Source organism: Plecotus auritus (assembly GCF_963455305.1).
Source record: "Plecotus auritus genome assembly, chromosome: 11".
Classification (NCBI taxonomy): domain Eukaryota; kingdom Metazoa; phylum Chordata; class Mammalia; order Chiroptera; family Vespertilionidae; genus Plecotus; species Plecotus auritus.
Window position 1 is genome coordinate 40,249,575 of NC_137777.1, and position 20,767 is coordinate 40,270,341.

The window sequence follows — 20,767 nt, forward strand, 5'->3', positions numbered from 1 at the left end:
AGGCTTGCTTCTGTAATCCCACTTAATCCCACTGTCCCTTCCAGTTCCACAGCTGGTTGGTTTTTCACAAGTCTATTTCATCTCAAATGAATGAAAGCTCCAAAAAAAGCAAAGCAAAACCAAAAACCCATATACTACTGACGGTCAGATTCCCACTCAGTGAATAACAGTGTCTTGCATATAGTATTTACTCAATAAAATTTATTACTGAATGTTTGCTCTTGAGTAAAATCAATACAGGGAGTGGGTGTCAGAATTAATTTCTTTTTATAATAATACAAGGCAATCAGGGCAAAAAGGAACGCCTCCTTTCTAGAGTGTGGAAGACAGTATAAGTCTTGAAATTAGAGCTCATGTCATAAATTGTTAAAATTGTGAAGCATTAGGATACATTAAGTTTTTCAAATCCTCTTTATCTGAAAACTGTTAAACAAACAAAATAACCTTTTCATATACTTAAGAAAAAATAATAAGGGGTCTGAGGAGAAAATAAGAGCAGAAATTCCACCCCTGCTCACTAATTTTAAGCATTTCATTAATAACATGAGCCACTGATCCACATAAGAATAGGAAAGTGATTTATATGCAGACCAGAGGAAAAACATTTTATCGTCATTCAAAATTGCAATGTCAAGGGCAGAATGCCGACCACAGGTTATATTGTCAAACAAGGAAAGAAAGTTTGATTTATTTTTATGAAAACAGATAATAGCTTCAGATCTTCAATAGTAAGATAGGGCCAAATTCATTCCTGTGTTCAAGTAAATAAGAGTGAAATAAAAATTGCCATGACTCTTGCCCTCTTTAGTTCTCCTTAAAGAAAAATTCTTGAACATATCACTCAGGTAACAGGGACAAGCAAGAGCCAACAAGGTCCACAAGAGAGCTGGAGAGGGTGCAGGTGACTTGACCTTTTCATATAAGTCAATGAATAAGACAAAAGTGAAATAATAAAAGTATAGGGTGAGGATATCATATGTAGAAATGCAATTGGTTCTCAACTTGTGACTTTTTTGCTGCATTGGATATAATTTTTGTGTGTGTATGTATTGGCTACATAATGTTATAATGTTAATTATTAATACTTTCTCCACTACTTAAGTCTAGAATGACAGTCAGCAAAAACAATAAGTCAAGCTTTGATTTGTAGAGTTTACTGATTTTTAGATTTCCATGGTGTGAATACTCGGTACTGAATGCAGACTTCGGAAAAGATGTGTAGTAGCCACCACTACATAGTATTTCTCTCATGTAAATAGATATGACACAAAGAGTCTCTACAGCACAGATAAATGGGTAAAATGAAGTAGAATAATTAGGAAATGATGAGCGTTCGTTTTCCTTACGCTTGTTTTGTAATATAATTTAATTGTAAGTCTATATAATTTTTAATAATGGTTGTTTATCAATTGGCTTATGAAATTCTTGAAATGTAACTATTGGCTCTCATTGGTTGATGTGAATTGACTCCACTAAAATCACTGGCCCTTACCCTCTTTAAAATACTTCTTTATTTGTTGATGCTATCCTCACTATTAGGGGAAATTCATATGTATGAAGTAATTTACAATCCCAATGTTCTCATACTGGCACTACAATCAAAATTATATCATTAGGAAAATCAGAATGAGAAATGAGAATGACCTTTTAGGTTGCTTAGTCCAACAAGGAATTTCTTCAGATAAATACACGGAAGTGGGACTGCTGGGCCATGTGGTAGTTTAATTTTTTATTTTTTTGAGGAATGTTCATACCGCTTTCCATGGTGGCTGCATGAATTTACCATCCCACCAACAGTGCACAAGGGTTACCTTTTCTCCACTTCTTCCCCAAGACGTATTCTTTGTTGTCTTTTTGGTAATAGCCATTCTGACAGGCGTGAGGTGATATATATGGTTATGATTTACATTTCCCTGATGATTACTGACATTGAGCATCTTTTCATATGTCCATTGGCCATTTGTATGTCTTTGAAGAAGTGTCTATTCAGGTGCTCTGACCAGTTTTTAATCAGGTAGTTTGAGTCAATTTTATTTTTTAAGAGCATAGGCATTTGCCACAGAAATTCTATTTAACTTTTCTGATTAAAAGTGTGAAATTGGACATTGTAATACAAAATAGATGATTGTATTTTTTATACTACTTATTATTCTGTGAAACAAAAGCAATACTAGACCTTCAATGAGGAAATAGGTTTTTTCACCATTTATGACTGCTGTTTGTAAGGTATACAGTAGAAGCCTGAAGTTTTAAACACTTATCAGAATCGTATCAAACAGGCTGAAACATCATCCTTCAGTAACAAAAAGCTGCTGGAATGGTTCAGCGCAGACTCTGGACCTGCCCTGCTCCTGACAAGACCCGCCCAGCATGAACGCTCTCCGAGGGCTGGTGGCTACAAACACAAGTCTCCCTACTACTTCATACAAGAGGATGCTCCTTTACTTGAAGAGCTGGTAATTCCCCTCCAAGTTCCCATTCTTGGGCCATTAAACATATCCTTTCTTCTCTCCCGTTATTTATAAAGCGGGTGGAAACTTGAGGAGCAGCTGATGACAGAGTAGACTTGAGTGCAAGAGGTCGTCATGCCTGGCTGACCTGCCTGCGCCTTGGACACTGGAAGGTTCCCTAAGTATGAGCCCGGCATTCCCAACGGAGTACTAGTATTCTCTGGTGCAACATCTCATGTAATCCAGTTTAACTTCTCTAGGACAACTATGATTTCATTCAGGCTGGTGTCTGTGGCTAAAATACAAATTAAGCTTGGACAATGTTGTCAAGATGATGGTTGGATTTTATTTATACTAAGTAATGGGGGATCGGCTGGGTGGGCGGGCACACGGAGTGAGACAGAAGGGCGTGGGTCACACTTCTGTGCTGCTCTTGAACCCTAGTGGCTGTCAGCTGCTGAGAGAAGCATGCAGGCCCATGTGGAGCTGGAGGGGGTGGGGGCAAGCACAGACAACAAGAACCTTACTGCTTCAAATGTCCCTGGAGGCGAGGATGTTCATAACCACCCCCCCCCCCCTTTCCACCTGAAGGAAGCACTCATTGTCTGAAGATCTTAGTATAAGTGAAGAAAATGCCACCTTCCTGCTCAATATGGGAACGCTAGTTACTGAACACCTAATGACCATTTACTGCGACAGGCACTTGCTGAGTGTGTTCACTTAGCTCATAAATTTTTCAACAATTGTGCAACCTCGAGGTTGTGCTTGCTAAATTCTGAAGGAGGAAACTGAGTCTCAGAGAGAGAAAATACTTTGCCCTGATTCAAACAGCTTGTCAGGGGCAGAACCAGGACAGAAACATAACTTATGTTCTATTTGCTTCTAAAGTCCTGCTCTTTTTAAAGACAATTTACTAAACAAGCAATCTTCTTAACAGTACTAGACTAGCTGAAAACTTAAAAGTATATTTGTTCTTTTCATTTGGTTTTTAAGTTCTGTTTCCCCTTTCAAAACACATTAGTTTTCAAATTAATAGGAACATTATTAGAAGAATAAGACATGACAGGGTGTTTATTGTTGCTGCTTCTTGGGTGGTTGTGGTGTGCAGTCCATGATGAAACCCACAGTGAAAGTATGGCATAGGCCCAGCGTGACACATCCGAACGTGTTTGATGGTTTGAAGGGGGAATTACCAAGGTTTTGCAAAACTTTAAAACCTTGTGCAAGACCTTGATAGTAAAAAAAAAAAATCTATGTAACTGTTTTAAGTGTAAAGTGCTGCCTAACATGCAATGTTCACAAATTTTAATTATTCAAAATTTATAAATCTGAAACAAGAAACTTAGTGATTTCTCCACTGCAATGGTATCAGCAACCAGAAATATGGCAACTGCAGAACACTGTGAAACCTTAACCAATTTTTTCTCCTAAGAGCTTTAGGAATATTATTTTATCCATTTGTTGATACCAAAGAATGAAGACACAAACTGGAGATTAACTGAGTTTTTGGTAACTAGTGAATGTCATGGGAAAAGGAGAGAAATGGAGACTGAGACAGGCATTGAGAGTGGAAACTCCTTGAATGGTGAATGTTATGATATAATCTTGACGGAAAAGCCAGGAAATAAAGACTGATTTTCAGGGGGGGCTGGTATCAGAAATTGCATTGTGTATGCTACATGTATATTCTTTAGAAATTCTTAGAAGACAGAATTACATTTGTAAAATTGCTTTATATAAAATTTAGCTTAATGGTACATGCATGAAAATGGAAAAGGCTCTGATGATAATATGTGAGTAGGTAGCTAGGATTTTATAATAGATTGGATCAGGCAGTTTCAGGCTCATATACCTATACAGACAAAGACATCACTGTTCTAAAATCTGCCTCTTTTGAATATTACATAAAAGGTAGATACTCTAAGAGGATGCATTCAAAAACAGATTATAGGTAGATACTAATCTCCCTCGCCCTGAAGGGAAGCAGTGTGTGAATACTTCAAGAGCATATACTGGCCCTGAGCACCGAGACACTGTTCATACTCGCCTAAGACAGATTTTTCTTGGCACCACAAAGTCTAATGTGTTTTTTCAAATATTATTTTCTTAAAGTTTTTCTGTAGGCAAAAATATCAAAGAAGAGAGGCAGAAAATGATCTCAGAAAAAAAGAAAACCCCAGGAAGAAAGCTGTCATGTTCTGTGTTTCAACTTCACAAAAGAATTCCGTGTAGAGGCATGAGCCTTTCAAATTGCTTGTCACTCAGGATATGAAATTCTAATCTAGTGGTGCGGCCGGTCGGGGCTCAGACTTCATCAAATATGCTGACGAGCTGGAACAGGAGGTTCACTTCCTTACTTCTGGTCTCCATCTTCACTTGGCTCCTCTCTCGCAGATTATGACAGTCGCTTGCCGTGCAAGCTCCGGAAGTGCAAGATGGGCAGAGGCTGCGGGTACCTCACGGAGTTTACCAGACGAAAAGTGACATCACCCCACCGTACCTCAGGGAATTGGTGAATTTTATATAAAGCCTATTTATACATCACTGCAAGTGATACTTGCATTCATCTTGCTCTGTGACATCATTTCCTCATCAATAATTTAAGCTGAAGAAATGGATTAAAGGGACTCTGAAGGGACTTCTCACACATGGAAAACCAGAAACCAACTGAACTCTCCAAAATATCAATTTGGTCCTCTTACCTTGTTCTTTGATCTGACGGATTTGCTTCACAGTTTCTTTTAAGATTGCACATTTGTCAGGTTTGAAGTTAAAGTTGTCTATGTCGTTAAAATTTGCAAATATCAGCTCTGCAAGTTCTTCGATATATTTATTTTCCTGTTCACGATTGCGTTTCTCAGTGCTCCTCTTGGGGCTAAAAAAAAAAGAAACATGTTTTTATTATGAATTTGAAGAAGAGCTGTTTTGAACAAGATAAGCATGTCAAACAAGTTCTAATACAAAGATAGCCAATAGAAGTTACTTAAGTAACACAAAAGTACTTTGGGATTGGGGGGTGAAACCTGAATTTGCTCTAAATGTTGCATGTTTTTTAAAAAAATTAAATTTACCCCAGTTTATAATTATATATTTACTTGTGTCATCATATGTCCAATGTGCTTACTGTTTCCACTGACAGGGATCAGACAATTTGCTTACCCAGTGCTTGATACCAAGCTTGGATATGAAATTTATTGCTGAGTAAGCAAAGGATTCCTTTATGTTTTAGAAAATGGAAGTTACGTCTATAAAAATTTTGAAGTTTATTTAAGATCAATAAAAGAAAGGGAAGTTAACGTAGTTAAAATAAGAATAAATTTTAATGATTTTTGATAAAGCATAAAAAATTAAGATAAATAAATCTATATAATTTCACAGGCTTCTTCAAGATGTTAGTAATCAAACCAAACAGGCTTTTTAGGTAATGCAAAAACCACAGTACCACTAGAAACAAAAGCGAAACTGATCAGCGTATTTGTTAACTGTCCAAGCTGAATGACATGCAAAATATAAACAAACGATCCAAGTTCTACTAAAGTTTTAAAAAGTTAATGGAAGGGAGGAGAAGGAACTGGCAAGATCCTCTCATTTGAATTTGATAAACAGCAAATTCAAGAGTTCCCTTTGGCCCTAACCAGTTTGGCTCAGTGGATAGAGCGATGGCCTGCAGACTCAAGGGTCCCAGGTTCGATTCTGGTCAGGGGAATGTACCTTGGTTGCGGGCACATACCCAGTAGGGAGTGTGCAGGAGGCAGCTGATCGATGTTCTAACTCTCTATCCCTCTCCCTTTCTCTCTGTAAAAAATTAATAAAATATATTATAAAAAAAAAAAGAGTTCCCTTTGATAATAACAGTGGACCTTTTTCTTCTCGAGTACAGCAGAGGGCCCACTAAAAGGCATTCAAGCAACACAATATATAAGCAAAGCAAGTTGTTTAATGTAGCCGCTTTCTGTATTTTTAACAAATTGGGATTATCTGTGTATAACAGCAATTTATAAAATCCTGTAGTTTGTAATAGACTTCCATATATTAGCTTCTAAATATTAGGTTTATTTTCACCAACTAATAAACCTAAGATGGAATATAATTTCCCCATTTTACAGTGGTTATACAATTTGTCCAAGATCACCCAGTAGAGCAAAGATCTGAATTTGGTTTTACTAAGTCTCATGTGTATTCCTAGCTTCTGGCTGATTAAGTGCAGGGAAAGGGAGGGAGTGGCTAGAATTTGTGAAGGAGCCAAGTTCCCCTTCTGGACCCCTATACCCACCCTTTCCTCCCTCCATCTCTCCCCTCCCTCACTCCCCGAGACAATAAGTAAATGACAAATAGGTGAAGGGGGAGCTGTGCTACAAAGATGGGAGAGTGCCAGGGAGGAGAGGGCTGGAGTCACCCCGCCTCAACCCCCCATGGCACCTGCACAGAGAACGTCCCTCCACTGGAACACGCCAGTTTACCGCACTGCCTCCTGGAGGAGGGCTCTGAGCACTGCAGGCAGTTTGACTGACAGACTGTGGTTAGCCAGGAAGTACTAGGGAATCTAGAGGAAACACAGGAGCTGGGATGTGGACAGTGGTGACTAAACAGGCTTATTTTGCTTGGCACCTACAAGGAGAGAAGGAAATACAAACACTGGCTCTTTGCTCTTTCTCTTTCTCTTCCTCTCTTAACAACAATCTCTAGTCCTCTTCCCTACTGTTGCCCATCTCATCACTTTACTGGCCATTTAATAGAAGTTGCTCTTTTAATTTAAATTTTTAAGTCACTGACATGATTTAAATATTCTTAACAGATTTTTTTCATATCAGCCCATTAATAGTGTCCACATTCTTTTTCACAATAACCTGTATTGTGTTCCAGGTTATAGATGTATAAATAGTTTAAATACAAGCCTACAAGCATTTAGGTTATTCCTAACCTTTTTGTGATGATGAACAACGCTGTTATAAGTAAGCTCAAACATACATAATTTTGCACATGTAAAAGTATACTGTTGGAAAATTCCTAGAAGGGGAACATTGTTAGTTCAAAGAGAATATGCATTCATAACTTTAAAAAGGTACGGCTAAATTATCCTCCATGGAGGCTATAGCAACTCATACATCCACCCATGACATATGACATGGAACTTGCTGTAAAACTTTTTGCTGTGCTCACTGAAGAGCCACAGTCTTTGTTATCAAATCAAAAGCAAGTGGATTTAACATTTCATGTCTTGCTCATTAAAACAAAGAAACAAAACAGAATAAAACCCAGTATAAAATTAACTGCAGATCTTTTTAGTTTGGGATCTTGCCTTTATGACAGTGTGATCGAACAGAAAAGAGTGTGAAAAACTCAAGATTATAGAAGAAAGAGGTTTTAAGAGCCATGTACTTAGGAGATATCAGAAGAATGTAGCTTTCCTCTTCTTAGAAAAAATAATAAGATCTGTAACTGATTAGCATCTCCAAAACGTCAGCTAAATAATACATATTTGATTAACTGTTAAGGAGAAAAACCAATCACAGTATCAAATCAGGTATAAAGTCAGTGCTACAATATCAAAGAAGCCGCACGTGGCTTTTGTGGGCAATCCTCTAACCTGGGTCCGAGCTGGTCAGGACATTCCTTGCGCTTCCTTGTCTCTGCCCTGGACGGGTCAGAGGTATTTTCTCCCATCCCACTCATCTTGAACACATATCAGCAACTAAAACAGAAAACAAGGGGGAAAGTGAAAAGAGCTGATGATCAAGTGTCTGATCAACTTACCAATAATAAGAAAACTTTGACTCCTATCAGAAATTTGACAACAGTTTTAACTTATGTGCGAGTATAACTTTTAACAAAAAGGCTGCTTTTTTTTTTTTTTTAAATCTTGTTAAAAGGTTAAGCACACGTAAAGGTTACGAGTCATAAAAACAAACCTCAGTGGGCCACACCCTTTCACCAGGCCTTGTATTTCATCAGTACCACCGAACAACAAGTGCTGGCCCTGGTTTCTGCGGCCACCTCCAGTTTCAGAAGCACTCTTGCACGTGGGGAAACTACAGGTGTTGTAAGGGGCTCCTCCCAGTCTCTGTTCTGGGTTGGCCAATGTGAAGTCTGTGCTGCAATAGCTCACCCATGACAGACTGCCCCGGGAAGAGGCAGTGCCATGCCACGAAGCTGAATGTTTCCAAATCCCACCAGGGAGATATGACACCTCTCTCCTAGGCCCACACAAGGCCTCCCTAAGCAGTTGTCCTCTAACAGGAGGTTCCTACCTCCCGGCTCTTCCCTTAATGCACCACCCAGGACAGCTCACCTACCTGAGCACACCTCCTAGCCACAGTTTCCTGTCACATCCCTGACTCCCTCCCTGGCCCTCCATGGGTTCTTGCTGCTATCACCCAAGGTTTTAAGATGTACTAAAAAAATCAGGTAACATTACTGACCCTAACCGAGGAGGAGAATTACTGGCTCCTGCTGGCTGAATACCTTCCCGTAAGAAAATATAAGGATACATAATAAGAGAAATAGTGTGTTCATCATTAGTAGAATCCAAATTATGTTTAAATATGCAAATCCAACAGCAACAGAGGCTGAGTTCTCAACAAACTAACAAAGGGACTGACAGAGATTTTGAGGACATACACTTGTTACTCAAGGTGCTCAATAACTGCTAACCACCCCCTCCCCCAATAAATAAACAAACAAATAAAAAGCAGCCCACAAGGTTTTAGCCAGCATGTAAAAATATTTCCTGGAGTTCCATGCTATTTCCTCTGCCTTCTGTCCCCCAGCCTCCTAAAATCACCTCTGCCCTCCTTTGCTTTCTGTGGCGGCTTTTCTTCCTTTCCAGATTGGAAAAAGTGGAGGGAAGGGCAAGTCGGCAGAAGGTCAAGAATTTGAGAAAGAGGAAGGTGGGCTACGAAAACACCACCTGAGAGTGACCATTGTATCACTGTCACCTACCGATCACACGGCCCAGCTGTTCCCTCCGCGTAATCTGGGATGCTTAGTCTCACTACAGTCACTCCTTCTGGACTCAACTCTGATCCGAGGGGGCAGCGGAGTTAATTTTTTTTAGGAGTCACGTGTAAGTAGGACGAAGAAACACTGTAGCCGCAGAGGTTCGCACCAATTGCACATTGTATTCAACAGGTCACACAGGAGGGGACAAATCTAAAAGCCAAGGCCTGAGCTTCCTGCTGCCGGGAGCAGTGTAACAAGCCCCAAGGTCCTGCGCTGTCGTCAGAATTTTGGGCTGATAATGAGCACAATCTGTATTTCGTTACTATTCATTTAGCATTCACTCTGTACCAAGAAATTTACAGATAGAACTTAATCATCAAAACTGGACCAGGAGCGGCTGTAGAGCTGAGAACCAAATGGCCAGCATCCATGTCCAAGCTGCATCTCTTGGTGGGACCTTAAGAAGTTGCCTCTCATGCCTTGATGACCCCTTCTGTAAAATGGGGTAATCAGTAGCATCTCTCATACAGGGCTGGTGAGCGGATTAGCAAGAACTGGGACGGAGACCCAGGCCGACCCACTCCTGCTCTTCACAGAAATGTACAGCAAAGGGTCTTCCATCAAATAAGCCATTCTTCCTCTAATCTTGCAGTCACGGGTCAGGTGGGGGAAGCAGCAGGACCTCCCCTCCACATCATGCACTCACTGAGCTTTGGTCCACCACGCTGAGTGTGTGAGGAGCACGGGACGATTGTTGCTCTCAAGAAGAAAACCAGGTGCGGGGGAGATAAACAAGTAAAAGGTGAAAGTGTCATACAACTGCATGCACTCCTCTTACTGTGGGCACCTCGCCAACTGGGATGGAGGAGGCTGAGGAAGCGCAGGAGCTACACGGAGGGCAGGGAAGCCCAGAGGGCCAAACAAAAACCTGGACCCCAAACTCTTCCAGACGATGCCCGACACTCTGTATTTTTTCTGTATTTCTCTTGGAACCACAATTCCCAGGGTTCCAATCATGAGCATGGAACAAAAAACATTACTCATCCAATCTAAGAAAGCTTCCACCACCACCACCACCAGAACAATCCCAAGGACTTTCTACCCTGGAAGCAGCCTTCTATAAATCCTAAGATTTCAAGTAAATTTTTATCATGAAAATGTAACCCTCAATATATAACAAAATGCCCCATATTGTAGGTGTACGTAATAAGTTTGTTGATGTGTATTAAAAAATATAGTTCTATCAGAAAGATCAGAAAGTTTTTCAACAGACAATTACAATGTGACCATTTTACTTAAGTCGTATGTACACACTTTGGGATTTAGCATCAGCATCGTCTACCTTTAAGTTCCCCCATTACAGACACAGATTATTGTACCTTTGCATGAAGGGACGGCACTGATGTATTCAACAAGGGACTAGAGACAGTGAGTGAAGCAAAGAGCAAATGTTTTCTGGTTTATGTATATTAAGGCCATTTTAGCAGACTGTTCATATTTTACTTGAAGGCTGGCTCACAAACCACTGTAATTGTAGTTTTAAAACATCATTAGTTTCCTTTTGAAGAGCCAAGTTTTTCCTTTTCTTATGTGATGGTACCTTGAATACATTCTCTTAAAAACTAAACATTTCAGCTTTATGAACATGCTTGTCCTTATTTTTCCGTGTCTGCCCCATGTGTCCCCTTTCTGAGCAATTGTCCTGGGCTGTGTATGCCCAGTACATGCTGCCAACCACCCTTTAAACCACCAAAAGGAAAAAAAGAAGGGGTCAATCTATAGTAACTGGCCACGGAAAGGTGGACGTGCCCTGCCTGCCACGAACATTAGGCTGGGGATGCCCCGAATCACGGCTCCTCAGCCAAGGTGAAAACCCCCCCAGATTCCCAGGTGGAATAAAAAGGAAAGGGAGTGAATTTAGGGTTGAGCAGGGAGGAGAGGAGGGAGAGCAAGGTGGTGACAGGCGGTAGCCAGCTCCCACGCTGCCTCTTGCCTGCCACAGGGCCAGAAGTGGATGTAATCCTGGAGCAGAATTTATGCCCTGCTCTTCAGTGGATGAACCAAATAAATAACAGTTAGCCTCACTAATGAGGCGTGCAAATAGAACTTCACGCCCTATGTGAGCTCAGCTGCCAGCAATGCTAGTATATCACACCAGAAGGTGTGGTTGGGGGCTTCGGTGAGTTAATTTCCCCCCACTCAAGTGACACCGATAAAAAGCATAGATAGAGAGAGCAATAGATTACATAGGTAGGTAGGCCTATGACTTCTAGTGTGCACGTACACATGGGAAAATCGTCTAAAAGAAAAGAAACTGTGAGGATGGGTGAGTTTTAAGGCAAACAAAGTGAAATAATCTCCAACGAAAAGGTAGGAGAGAAAAAGTACTGAAGGGCGGCCCTGAAGGTTTAGAAATTGTACTTTGTAAGCAGGCCTAAACTAAGAGGTTCCTTAAAATTTCTGCATGTTTCCAGCATTCACAGGAAATTAAAATTCTTGAGCGTTTCACTCTCAATGCTGAAATTGTTCAACATAAATCAGAAACACTGAAAACGACACAAGCCAGCTCTTAGGCCGTAAATGATGGTAATTACAGTCACAGAAGAGTTTCTCCCAGATGCTGGGGGTTGTGGAAGGACAAGACTGGAAAAGAAGTTCCGATTTGTCCCTTCTTGCTATCTACAACATGACAACCGCCGTCCTGCTCCCTGGGACAGCTTGCCTCCCGGCCACTCTCTGAGAGCAACTGGTATAAAGCAGACCTTAGTGTTTCTGCCCAAGATTAACAGGTTTTTTTTAAAGTAACAATATTCTGGGAGGGTGAGCAATGCCAGTTAAATCCTTACCATGTTGACAGGAAAGGAAAGTAAAATGTTAAACCTCAATACCTTGAAAATAAAAAGCATTCTTCTTGCATGGAATTTGTCAATGTAACTTCTAAGCTAAGGAAGCTGTCACTCACAACATAGCCTCATACCATTAAATCTGGTTAATCCTGCAGAATTGATGTAAACGATAATGTGCATATTATCTCTTATCAGAGTTGGCCATCTTCCACGCGAGGCCTATAAAACTGACAGATTTATCGTACGCTGAACAAATTCAGTAAAAGAATAAATAAGGATAATGCTGCTGCTGAAATGCAAACATAATAAGTGGTCAAACACCAGATCTCTATTGCTAGTTCCAAGAAATATTTTCACAAAGGCGCTCTTGAAATTGCTCACTTGGAGATGAAATTTATAATGAACTGACGTACAAAGAGCTGTTGACACAACTTCTCCTATCAACACCTAGCGGAGGAGGAGCCGCCTGAGAAATCAGCCAGTTCTTCGTGAGAAGGCGCCCACAGCTCCCAAGGCCTCCGGTTGTCCCTGCCCCCTCTTTTCAAGAGACAGTACATGGCATTGTGCTGTCACCTGCAGTCTGATCCTTTACAAACTTTGAAAGATGAAGAAATGCTCAAGCAATATCGAATGTGTACGTAAAGCCTCACTTAGGCTCCTTCTCATTTCTATTCCGTTAAGTTCATTAGGGAAAGACACTCTTTCAGAGTTCTCCATCCTCAGAGGTACACAGTTAAAGATGCAGTCACTGCCCTAGCTGGTTTGGCTCAGTGGATAGAGCACTGGCCTGCAAACTGAAGGATCCCACATTCAATTCCAGTCAAGGGCACGTGCCCGGATAGTGGGCTCGATCCCCGGGGGGGGGGGGGCGGGGGGGGAGGGCGCATCAGGAGGAAGCCAATCAATAATTCTCTCTCATCATTGATGTTTCTATCTTTCTATCCCTTCCTCTCTGAAATCAATAAAAATAAACTAAAAATAAAAAGGGTGCAGTCACTATTTCTTTATCAGGAGTGCATTCTACACTCGAAATAGTTTCTCCCTCAAAGTACACTGTGCTAAGGAAGGGATCTCTTTATGTTACAAAAGCAAAATTTCTGGGCCAGACCCTGATAAGTGTGAGAAAGCACAGTGGTATCTAACGCTTAAATGTACAAAATGTGCTTTTAGGGTTAGATGCCCAAGAAAGGTAGCAAACAGTGGGCCAATCTTGAAAGCCAGTCATATGATACAGAAGTAGAGACATCAAATCAACAGAGGGAAATACCTCTTTCCAAACACTGTCAACTGGGCAAAATCACCCAAAGCAGACATTATTTTGGCAAGACCGCAACTTTTGGTAAAAGTTAAATATCCTCTGCAGCAAATATGCACATTATGCAAGAATATATTGTTGATTCATACAAACAAGCAAACTAAGAAGAATCACGTGCAAGTACAACAGAAGTAGACCTAGGCCTATGAGGACTTATCAATTCGGGGACAAGAGCACACAGAAAAATCAAACATGTTCTTCCCACTGGCAAAACAAGGGATGCATTTCCAAGTCATAGGAGATGCTATAAAATATTTCCAAAATAAATTTCAGCTACAAAAATAGTATATTATTTCCCCCAAGTATTATTACTTTTTATTAGATCACAAGAACACTTTTAACTTCATGTTTACCAAACACTAGATTGGTTCTTGCTTTTCACACAATAACATTCTAATTTACCTCACATATTACAGTCTGTATTTACAGATTCAGACTCAGAAAACCGCACATTGATTCAGTGACAGTAGTTGCAAAGTTTTAAGAGACTTACTTCAAGTAAATCCAGAATAAAGGCATCTTATTTGCAAACCTTCTCAGTTTAATTTCACAACTTTTGAGCTACTTACTGAATACTTTACTTTTTGAAAATTAGCTGCAGTAAGCCAAACACATATTAGAATATGATTTTTCAATAATACCTCACTAACAGTTTACAGGTAGAGAGGAGGTTAAAGAAAATGACATATTCTACAACTACAACTACTCTGTTCTGAGTAAAATAGTTCAGCACCTACCTTCTCTTGGGCTCTTTCTTACTCCCCGAACAATAATAACAGTGTATAAACAAATGTTTAAGCTAAAAATTCCTTCCTTTTCAATATGTGCCGCTCTTAGATTTACTTTTGTATAATGGCCTTAAAGTGGTGTATTAGACGGTGACTTGAAGACATATTCCATTTTCTGACTGAAAGCCAATAATGCTCATGAATTTTTTAGTTGGAAGACACTTCAAGATGCCACCGGGAAGACTGTAATAAACACATTAGGCTGCAAATGGGCGGCAGCCGCTCTGGAACACACGCTGCAATAATCAAATCAATGCTAAATTCATGCTCACTGGCTACACAAATATTTTGCTGTAACAATTCCATCATCTGCAGCTCCCTTAAAGAAGGAAAAATCCTCTCATTTTCTCTAAGTAAATTTCAGTGCAGAATCTGTAAGTAGTGGAGAGTTGATGTAAATGGTCACTACCAATAGGGGGGATGCCTAGTCTGACATTGGGGGACAAGGCAGTTTCCACTTTCTCAATTCTCACAGGCCCGCTCCTTAATATAGCCACTCACTGGGCCGATTATAATCCAGCGACGTCAGTAGTGCTAATATGGCCAGGAATAGCAAGACGAGGTTTTAATAGGCCTCAAGTGAGAAAACATCCCGGGAAGAAGCTGCATTCCTTGCATAATGTAAGCATTTCCCTCCCTGTCAAGTCAAGCCCGGTGTACTTAGTCCCTATTAATATTCAGAAAACCAGTTTTCACTGCCAGCCTAGGATTCTGGAAGAAGTCATCAAACTAAGAACTACAATGTGGTGCTTGTGTTTGACATTTTTGCATTCAAAACTTGTCCAGATTAAAATTCAATTATCTTTTCGTTATTGTGAAACCCATTTTAAACTTCTTTATGAGATTAAATAAACCTTTCTAATCTACGAGGAAAATTTACTGAAATGACAAAGGCAAGACAGTCTGTATCTGCATAAAAGTATTTTTATTATTTCAGTTGTAAAATGTTTTTAAATAAATAAATGAATGTCCTCTCCCATATGACACTGCCTGCCTTTTTTTTTGCTAACATTTATTGAGTACTTATTACACACTCCTTGCAGGTTATCTAACCTCTCTGACCTATTTCCAGAAGTAAATTGCCCAAGCCACACAGATTAAAAAAAAAAAAAAAAGGCAGCCAGGAGTCAAACTCAGGTGCAATGATAATAACTATCATTTATTAAGTGCTAACCATCTTGGCAGGCATTCTCTACACACTTTACAAATATGAACTCCTTTAATTCCTATGATTTCCACCATTTTACAGATGAGGAAACTGAGGTACAGGAGAGAGAAAGTAACTTGACCAAGGCCACACAAGAAGTTTTAGAGCTCACAAGAGAATCCCAATCAGTCCCTCAATTCTTAAACAATGTAACACAAGTACTGAGGAACCTATACCTTTAAAAAAATGATTGTTTTAATATAGTTGACATACAAGATTATATTAGTTTCAGGTGTACAACATAGTGACTCAACAATGCTAGACCTTACAATGTAATCGCCTCACTAAGTCTAGAGATCACCCGTCACTGAGCAAAATATAGTCACAATATTATTGACTAATTCCCCTTCAGAGGTTCCTATACTTCAACATGTTCATTGAAGAGAAAAACATAAACCTATGTATATTATATAAAGCAGTTAATTTTAATTTTATAAACAACCAATACATTAATTCAAAAGTATGTTTCTTTTTGTTAAAAATATAGTGATATCGATGTAAAATATAAAACACTTCTCTCTGTAACAAATGTACACACTTTAGAATCATTCATCTATCCAGTCAATAAATAACGCACAGGCACTGTTGAAGACATTGGAGAGAAAGCCGTGAACAAAAGACAGAAGTCCCTGTCCTGAAGCACATGTTCTAGTGCAGAGAAGAAATCATGCCTCGGCTTATCAACAATTATTTCCTGATGAGAAATGAAGTATTATTATTGAATTACTATGAAGTTATTGAAATAACAAAACCAGCTAGGAATTATCTTGAGCGCACCAAGAATGTTGAATTTCATTCAAAATAGTAAAAGCCTCTTTTCCTATAGAATCAGAAATAGTAATTTGTTAAGTTCAAAAAGTCACTTATCAAGAGCAATTATAGAAAATGATACCTATTACTTTAATCCTTCCATTTGAACTTTAAACAAAAATATATACATTTGAGTATCAGTCTCCACTGGAATCTTTTCTTTTTTTTTGCATTAAATGTTATCCATTAAGGCACTGTCTACTATTGCCACTTTTAATTAAAACAGAGCTAGAACTTATAGACACTTAGATTCTTATAAGAGCTTATGAGGTATCAATTTTTACTATTTTCCCCCCAATCTTAGATAGATGTGCTGCATATACCTATTTGACAGCCATTTTCGTCCATTTGCCTGAGTTTTTCAAAGCATTCATCTTAGCTTTTATAGAAACATATGTCTTTTCAAACTCATACTTAATCAGTTATATAATATTTAATTAAATGATGAAATTACAATAACAAGTATAACTGGCATAAACCAGTATGGACAAGAAGCTGACTCTTGGTAAACATGCAATGCCACTGTGGGGGCAGACAGGTGGGGTGTTCTGAGTTGCCCATCAGCCTGGGGCACTGGTGAACAGCAACATCAGTCCTGTGATTGACAGGTGATTAACCTGTGGCTGAGGGGGTGGGGGGGAGGGGGAGAGGGAGAGGTACGAGCAGGTGGTTATTCCAGACTATCAGTCCCAATGGAGGTTGTTAAGAAATTCCACATTTACATAAAGCTAACCTGAAGGCAGGTCATTCCACCATTCAGCAAGTATGAAATATCTATTAGGTGCCATGCATGGATCTAGGTATTGAGGGAGATAGCAGTGAACAAAACAAATGAAGTCTTTTGTCCGTGACTCTTATATTCTTAAGAGGAAGAAGGGAAAGGAGAAATAGTAAAACAAATAAACATTTACTATATCGGGTAGTGGTGAGTGCTACAAAGAAAAATAAGGTAGGGTTAGGATAGAGTACAAGATAGATGGGGCTGAGGGGTGCTATTTTAAATAGGTGATCAGGAAATTCTTGATAGAGTGACATCTGAGCAGAGACTTTCTAACAGAACTCTCAGGATTCATAGAAGAATTTTCTTTATTATGAAACCATTAAAATAAAATTCATGAAAAGTTATAAAATGTAGTGGCTTAGAGCACATCCTCCATGTCAACTCTGGTTTGGAAACCCAGGAATACTGCATATTAGTTATGACAATTATGCTCATTGACCTCTTTGGACCCAAGCTGTTTCATTTGTAAAAGTGTAGAAATAATAATACACAACTTTCTAAGTTTGTTGAGAGCATGAAATGTGAGAGGCATAGCACAGAGACTGGCACTTATTCAGGGCTTATTTAATAAATGTCAGATATTATTGTAGGTTGAGTTTAGCAGCATGTAAATGTTTGTGAAATAATGCAAGCCGATGGTGAGTACAGTGGAGAGGAAAATTAATTTATAGGAAAAAAATTGAAAGAAAAATTCAACAAAACATCAGCAGTTATATTTTTTTGATGGGCACTATTGGTGTAATTTAATTTCCGTATTTTCCAAATTTCCTTTCATTAACACTTCAGACTTTTATGAGTTTAAAAAAAGGAAGAAAGAAAGGAGGAAGGAGGGAGTAAGAGGGAGGCAGGCAGGCAGGCAGGCTTGGTTGCTTTGGCCTCCTCGTTATTTCATCCTCTTTTCCTTAACTATAGGAACTTTCTCATGCTTTTTCTCCTACTGATGTGACTCTTTTAAAGAAAGAAAAACACATAAATCACAAACACCTTTCAGTAAAGGTTATTAAAACTGCTCTTCTTCCTTAGGAAAACCTCACCCTTCAAGTACAGCTAAAAAGCCATCCTCTTTACGAAGGTTTCCTAGGTTCCCCTAAGAGGAAGTAAAGGTCCCCTGCTACCTAGTGCCCGGCCCTGGTCCATAAAATGAAAATAACACTCCTTTCTTCTGCGTCTAGGGCAGCCTGGCACCCACTGTCCGCATGAGCCAGCCCTGCCGGCCCAGGCAGCCCGCACTGCTTCCTCCCACTCCAGTTTCTGGATGCTAGAGATGAATAAGGCACTCATTTCCCCCTCCTTTTTCTCATTCACACTTATTTAACTACAAACTTCCTTGTGTTTCTGAAATACCATTTTTTCCCCCAATGCTCTTTCTCTGTCCTCTGCCACTCTTTTACAGACGTGGAAAATGAGCAAGGAGGAAAAACTTGGTTTGATAGGAGGACCTCTGATTCATTCTTTTCACCATGCATATTCCTACAAGCTTTCTTTTGGTCACATCATTACAATAACTTTGAGCAGTATTTGCTAAGAGGCAATGGTTGCCATTAAAAATAGAAAAGGCAGCCTTGGATCAACAGGCCCCTCCTCCCTCACCTCCTCCAAAAAAAAAAAAAAAAAAAAAAAGTGCAATTTGGTTTTATAATAAGGCAACTTAAGTATTTTTATTTGCAAATAACACATACCTATGTGATTTACTGAGAATGACTAGAATTTATAAAGTTATTTACAAGAATTATTTTTAAAGAATTTAAAAATTATCTGGGTATCTGAAAATATGAGCCAAAACACTTACTTAACCATTTTTTTCTCTCTCAAATGTTGGGTTTTGGTGATTATCAAAACTAACTCTCCCAGTGTAGGTTATGAGACATTTATATTTCAGCTTAAGTTTCAAACTTGGGACGCACGAACAGCTTTCAGTAGAATCCAATCACACTGTTTTACTGTGATTGTGCAAAGGAGCCCGGTCTTCTGGCCTCAGGAACAGAGGCCAGGGAGCCCTCCAGTCTCGGTGAATGCCGTGAAGAGCATAGTTGTCCCGGACAGCTGCAAATGGAGGGGTTTCTCCCCTCTTATAGCTCCAGATGGAGATTAACTGCATTTTGTGAAACTAAGTATATCAACTCAAGAATGGTAGCTTCTAACTAGGCCATGGGTAGTTAATACAAACTAAACCCCAAATGAGCTTAAAAGGCATTATAAATCATGGATGAGATAAGGGTGGTCTAGAATAAGCAATGAAAAAAATTAAAACAAACTCCTTCTATTGTAGAACTTGTTGTTTTGTACCTTTTTATTTCAACTTATAATTATTAGTCCTCAAATGTGTTTGTATCGAGAGTACAGAATAATTGTTTTGAAAAAAACTACACCTATGGATAAGGATCTGGAAGATTGCTGGTACCTTATTTTTAACCATAACAGGCAAGTAATAAGCATGAAATAAAGCTTTAAAGAAATTAAGATAATTGCCTGACACCTTAGAAACAGCTAACTATATTATATTCCTTTTGGCTGGTACTCAAATAAAAAGGATATGAATTCATTAAGCTGAAACTTGAATCCTAGTTCCAACTGGGCCAGATGATTTGGAGAAAACTAAGCTAGTTAGTTCTCAGCAATATCGCAACACACATGTGCTCATAGCACAGGCATATGACTTCCTTAGTTTGGGGTTTTGTTTTAGGCCAATGTTTCAAAACTTAGAGGAATGACTATTACTTAGGGCAAAAACACATTTCGGCCTCAGACAAATGAATTTTATAAGGTTAGGTTACTAATGAATACAGGTCTTCTTTTGGTACTAAACATATAACCTAAGTGATAGGGTTTTAATTTAAAAATCAATTCACAGTTCTTTCCTTCTGATGTTTAACTGCACCGGTAGTTATTGAGCAGCAGCTAAGGACAAAGTACTGTGCTCGGTGGACACTGCACTACAATCACTGAATAAGAAACAGAACTGCCCTAACCGGTTTGGCTCAGTGGATAGAGCGTCGTCGGCCCGCGGACTCAAGGGTCCCAGGTTCGATTCCGGTCAAGGGCATGTACCTTGGTTGCGGGCACATACCCAGGAGGGAGTGTGCAGGAGGCAGCTGATCGATGTTTCTCTCTCATTGATGTTTCTAACTCTCTATCCCTCTCCCTTCCTCTCTGTAAAAAATCAATAAAATCTATTTTAAAAAAAACCACACAGAACTTATCTCAAGAAATCAGATTTCAGTTGCCTCCTGTAGGTGCCCCAACAGGGATCAAGCCTAAAACCTGGGAGGCCCTGGTGATGGTGTGGGCTGCACCCCACCAAAGTCAGGGAGCCACAGAACTCTGCTTCTCAAGGTGCCACCTAGGAGCTGTCACAAAGGCTCGCTCTTGCCCAGCCAATGTGCCCAAATGAGGAACAAGCCCTTTCTGAGCTGTGAAGCCTGCTGAGGCTGACAGATCTCTGTCCTGAACTTTGGAGAGAACTTTTCCTGCCCCATCAGTGACCTGAAATGGGACTGACTCATAGTAATTCTCTTCTTCTCTGACGGAGAAAGAAAGGGAGAGATAAGCAGAGTACATTTTATTCACTGAATTCATGTGTTTACCAGATATTTAAGTAAATACTGTTTTGTAAAGTCAGAATATAGAAAAC

At 39.5% G+C, this 20,767-nt stretch overlaps 1 protein-coding gene across 7 annotated transcripts in view; it reads right to left on the bottom strand.

The window, feature by feature from the left end:
• The window catches only part of NCOA2 (nuclear receptor coactivator 2), a 276,268-nt gene that overhangs the window by 86,153 nt on the left and 169,348 nt on the right, over positions 1-20,767 (bottom strand). For 6 of the 7 annotated variants that reach the window (XM_080646263.1, XM_080646262.1, XM_080646259.1 and 3 more), the window contains 2 exons: positions 8,038-8,142; positions 5,153-5,325 (listed from right to left, as the gene is read on the bottom strand). The exons of the other annotated variant lie outside the window; for it this stretch is intronic. In XM_080646263.1, coding sequence (XP_080502389.1) covers positions 5,153-5,325; positions 8,038-8,123 — 259 coding nt within the window. In that variant the 5' untranslated portion in view covers positions 8,124-8,142. The remainder of the gene's footprint in view (positions 1-5,152; positions 5,326-8,037; positions 8,143-20,767) is intronic. 7 annotated transcript variants of the gene reach the window in all.